Source organism: Marmota marmota, unplaced genomic scaffold (genome assembly GCF_001458135.2).
Source record: "Marmota marmota marmota unplaced genomic scaffold, marMar, whole genome shotgun sequence".
Classification (NCBI taxonomy): domain Eukaryota; kingdom Metazoa; phylum Chordata; class Mammalia; order Rodentia; family Sciuridae; genus Marmota; species Marmota marmota.
Window position 1 is genome coordinate 54,497,087 of NW_025999977.1, and position 5,381 is coordinate 54,502,467.

General features: G+C 40.1%; 1 protein-coding gene across 1 annotated transcript in view; it reads left to right on the forward strand.

Moving 5' to 3' along the window:
* Positions 1-5,381, forward strand: part of Ywhaq (tyrosine 3-monooxygenase/tryptophan 5-monooxygenase activation protein theta) — a 35,385-nt gene that overhangs the window by 1,700 nt on the left and 28,304 nt on the right. The window contains exon 2 of the mRNA XM_015479987.2: positions 25-395. Within this exon, the coding sequence (XP_015335473.1) occupies positions 102-395 (294 nt within the window). The 5' untranslated portion in view covers positions 25-101. The remainder of the gene's footprint in view (positions 1-24; positions 396-5,381) is intronic.

Below are 5,381 nucleotides of genomic sequence, written 5' to 3' on the forward strand. Positions count from 1 at the left end.
CCGGCGCCGCCCCGCCCCTCGCAGCTCTCGAGGAGGAGGACTCCCGGTCAGGGTCGGCGCTCGCCCTCGCTCGCCTCGCCCCCGGCCTCGGCCCCCGCGCCATGGAGAAGACCGAGCTGATCCAGAAGGCCAAGCTGGCCGAGCAGGCCGAGCGCTACGACGACATGGCCACCTGCATGAAGGCCGTGACCGAGCAGGGCGCCGAGCTGTCCAACGAGGAGCGCAACCTGCTCTCGGTGGCCTACAAGAACGTGGTCGGGGGCCGCAGGTCCGCCTGGAGGGTCATCTCGAGCATCGAGCAGAAGACCGACACCTCCGACAAGAAGTTGCAGCTGATTAAGGACTATCGGGAGAAAGTGGAGTCGGAGCTGAGGTCCATCTGCACCACGGTCCTGGTGAGTCGCGCTGCTCGGCGCCCAGAAGGGGCGGCGGGAGCCGGGACGCCTTTTGTGTGAGGCTCTTGGCTGAGGGTTTCGTGGGCACCGGGTGCCCGAGTCCGCCTTGTCGCGGGCTTGCGAAGGAGAGCCCTGGCCACCTTGGTAGGTTATTTCAGTGCTTGGACTCACGAAGCCCTTTCCAGGTAAGTCTTTTCCCAGGTGCCCGGTTGCCAAAACTTTGAACCGTCGAGTAGTTCTGCACAGACTGAGTCGGCTTTGACTTTTCGGGGGAGACTGCTCCTGGGATCTGTGAGTCCTTTAGATGTATTTGATCGTCAGCAGCCTTCAGATAGTTGAACGAAGGCCCCGGGATCTTTTTGATAAAGACTCCAGTAGGTTTTCCTCTCAAACCTAGCGATGGAAAGAAAATCTAAGCAGATAGTTCATTTTTCCAGTAAGAGTATCTGTTGAGCTTCTCTCCTACTAAGAATGGAGGTGGGGGGAGCGTAAATGTGGAAAGGGCACAGCCAGATATAAAGAGCAAAATGTCCTGGCCACTTTCAGTATTTAATGACATTTCTCTAATGTATTGAAATGAATTCATTTCTGGTGTGGAGCAGGCAAGGAAAGCTTTCCAGGTTTTGAACTGACCAGTCTTAGCCAGGGTAACTGTTGGGTGGAGTAGGTGGCTGCTGTGATTCACCCTTATTATATATTTTTAGCTTTGTCATTGCACAGATCTTTTGATCAGTCATTTAAGTTTTTAAAATTTGCCAGCACTCCATTCTGTAATATAAGTTAAATGTTTTAATCATCGGTTACTTCTATGAATACAGTATGAAATACCTTATACAAAACTGGTCTTTCTTTAAATGCCACCTTTACAAGACACCTATTGATTTTTTAATGTTTATTCCAATTGTATTTTAGGTGGGCTTTGAAAGACAAGCATGCTAGATTGGTGTTTTTTAAAAGAGAATAGAAAAAAATTTTTTTCCCAACCTTCTCTCCTTCATCAAATCAGACTGGTGCTTTTCTTCACCTTGTAAAAAAACTTCTTTAATCTACCTGTTTTTCTAAGACAGATATAGGTGACCCAAACCTAATCATGGCTGATGGAAATAGCTGGCAAAGGGGCAAAAAGGCAATGCAGAGAGTGTACTAAAGTGGAGAAAACTTTATTTAGATTATTTGCTATGTGAAGGCAAGATTTAGCTTCAGTCCTGGCTTGGCATAGGGGAGGGACTTTCCTCGTTGAACTTGGGCACTCAACCACTGAGCCACATCCCCGGCCCTATTTTGTATTTTAGAGGCAGGGCCTTTCTGAGTTGCTTAGCAACCTCACCATTGCTGAGGCTGGCTTTGAACTTGCAATCATCCTGCCTCAGCCTCCCAAACTGCTGGGATTACAGGTGGGGCGATGGCGCCCTGCTGAGGAGGCACTTTTAAAAGCTCTTCTATCCAAATTGCTTTTATTCAAGAAATTTGTGATCTTGAAGATGATGAGACCTCAATGGCATTAGTTATTGACAGCATTATCTATTGTCAAGAGAAATCTCAAGAATCTCTTATACTGACAGTGATTTCTAGGTATGTATTGCTTTTGAACATTCTCAAAAGCGTAGTTCAGTTGCTTTTCTATTATTAGTTTGAGATTTGTTAGTTACCCTGTGTGATTCAGAATTATAGTTTCCCTGTTTGCTAGCAAGTTTACTCTGAGCCAAAGGGATATTCCTTTTATTTTGTGGCTCTTATAAATTTTGGTTTTTATGATGGCCTAAGTCAGTGGTGGAGAGTTTTGCTTCATTATGTTGTTTGAGGGACCAGGTATATTAGAATAGACCTTTCATGAAGATCATTTTAATAAGAGAACCTCTGAAATTAGGACAGGTTTTTTTTTTTTTTTTTTTTTAATACCAAGAGGAAATAGAAGAGGTTAACTTGATTAATCTGAGACACTGATGCATAAATTAAATATATTCTTAGTAAAATGGCTTATGAAACTTATTTTGGTTTGATGGCCAACCTATTTAAAAAATCACAGAAAAGCACATCTTCAGGTTGACAACTATATGTGAGAGCTCACTGTGTGAAAGGCATTGTACCAGGCAGTGTAGGGAAGAACAAAGCAGAGAACCATAGATTTTTGCATATGAAAAATGCATGAATGTGAATTATATAGGATAATTCCCATAAAATGGTTCTAAACAAAATGCTGTGTAAAGTGTAAAGAAAACAGAAACCTCAGAAAAAGCTTCACAGAGATAGTGGCTTTGGGGTAAGCATTGAGGGAAGAGGTTTGGGAAGGGCTGTAAATATTCTAGGCAGAAGGAATATTCACCATGGTGCTTGTTCAAGGGAAGGCTTTCATTGTGACTGGAGTAGGGTCTGAAGAACATGGCAGAAAAAAAACAGAGGAGAGTAGGAACCATAATTTATAAGAGAAGGTTAAAGTGAGGTTTTCCTCATTTAACTGGCAGAGGGGAGATGTTAAAGATTTCCTGAATGGTGTACATGTGGCAGCATCAAGAATTCATGGCATATTATTGGATCTCACAGACAAGGAAGTGATAGACAAATGAACAAGAGTCTTAAGATTGATAACAATTTCTGTATTTATTTGTTTGCAGTGCTGGGGACCAAACTTGGCCTTGCTCATGCTAGGCAAGTGCTGTACCACTGAGCTACATCTCCAGCCTTAATGCTTTTTTTAAGAATTTGACAGAATCTGTTGAAATAATGAGGAAAGAAGAGTGAAGCCTAAAGTTTCTGAATGTGCATGCTGAAATGGGATTTTCTTTATTCCTTTGGTGAATAGGAAGGAGAATTTGGTGTGAAGGAAGTAGGTGAGACTGACATGGTTGTAGAAGATTAGATAAAGAGTAACATGAAGGAACCAGCTACATTTTTGATCCAGAATAGCAGAGATTCTGAGCCTCTTCTTTTCCTTTCATAGAGTAAGTTGGAGGTGGAAATTCTTTTGATCATTTATTCAAAATGCACAATGTGTACGACCCTCAGCCCATTTAATAATCACTATATTGAGAAGGTTATTAATGAACTGTGAAATCAGAAAAAAAATATTAAAAACAAATGAGTACTATAAAGAGCAGAGGAAATTAAGAGGGTCAGAGTGGCCAAAACCAGGTTCTTAGTGGAGATCTGAGAGAAATTATCAGATTATCTCTGTTACTGTCATTTGTTCACCAGGATTGGGATAGAATATCTAGATCTTTTCCAATCCTTATATTTGGGGGCTAGGTAAAGTTAAATAGACCTGGTCATTCTACCTGTACTCCTGACTTTCTACCTGTAGTAAAGTCCAAGTTGAAGAACATGTCAAGGATAAATGAAATATTGAAAAACTAGTGACTAGTGAAATGATTTCAGAAGGAAGTAATGCAGAAGTCATTAGTGATCTTAATGTTGGGAATTATTAAGAACTTGGATGTGAAGTAAGGGCAGATCAGAGAAATCAAAGGTTTCATAAAGCCCCTGTGGAACAAAATCTAACATTTACAAAGTTCATGACCTGAGAATAAGAACCAGACTTTTAGTGTATATACAAGATATAGTTTTTGTCTCAAACATCACTGTATTATCCTTTCCTATAGACTAATTTCAGTAGTCTGCTTCAGTATAATGCAGTTTCAAAAATTGAATTTTCTCTCTCTTTTTTTTTTTTAATTAGAATCACTTAAAATAGCATATAGAGAATTTCTTAAAAGTCTGTGTGGTTGTGTAACAGCTCTGTAACCTTATTTTAGTAATTTGTTTAAATTTAATTGTGTTCGAAATTAAATTAATCTCTTTTAATGAAAATGTGACTCCTATGCTGGTCATTATTTTGGAGTGAGATTGATGTGATGTAGTTAAATTTTAATGTGATTTTGTTGGCATAATGGGAAAAGTGTGAGGTCTGGAATCAGTTTTTTAAATTATTTCTACATCACCTTACAGTTTGGTGAGTACTGGCAAGTTTCCTCATCTCTCAGCCTTTCTTTTCTTCTTAAATTGGTGATAGTGATGCCTGTCTTTATAGGGTTGTAGTTAGAATAATAGCTAATAATTAATGTATATTGGGCATTTACTACCTACTGCACATTTTTTTATGCACTGTACATACTTATTCTGCTTCCAGAATTAGATTGATAAGTATTACTATTTTTAAATTGAGGGAACTGAGAGGCATAAGGAAGTTAGTACCTTGGTCAAGCTAGTAAGTAGTAAGTAGTAAAGTATTTGAATCTAAGTGTGATCCCAGATGAAATGAAATAAAACAAAGCAACCCTTTAAGGTACATGGTAGCTGACTTAAGACTACAGTATGAGTCTTGGGGGGTAATTTATGTTTTTCAATAAATAGAAAACATTAAGGTTTATAACTTAGGAGGAAAGAAAGATAGATCTTTGGACTAAATGCTCAGTCTCTATAATACTGAGGACTTCCTTATTTATTTATAAGGATATTGCAATAAGATTTAAAAGCTTTTAAAAGGCTTTTGGGTGTGTTACCCTTAGATTGTAAGCTTATTTGAAGCTGAGAGTTGTGTGTGGTTTTTGTTTGTTTTTTAATAAAAAGTAAAACGAGGTGGGTGTGGTGAAACCCTAGCTACTTGGGATAGTGAGGCAGAAGGGCTATATGATCGAGAACAGCCCGGGCAGGGCAACTTTGTGAGACCTTGTCTCAAAATAAAATAAAAAGTTCTGGGGAAATAACTCAGTGGTAGAGCACTTGCCTAGCATGCTGGAGGTCCTGGCACCAAAACTGGAACAGAAAGTAAAGTAGAATGGAATATTCTAAGTGTAAGCCTAGATCAGTATTTCTCAATCATGATATTTTGCCCACTCTCCTTCCCCTAGGAAACTTTTTGCCACATCTGTAGACATTTTTTGGTTGAAGTGAGAAGAATGCTGAGCATGTGTGCTACTGACATTTTGTGGGTAGAGGCCTGAATGCTGCTAAGCATCATAAAAGGCACAAGATCCCATCCCCTCCCCCCCC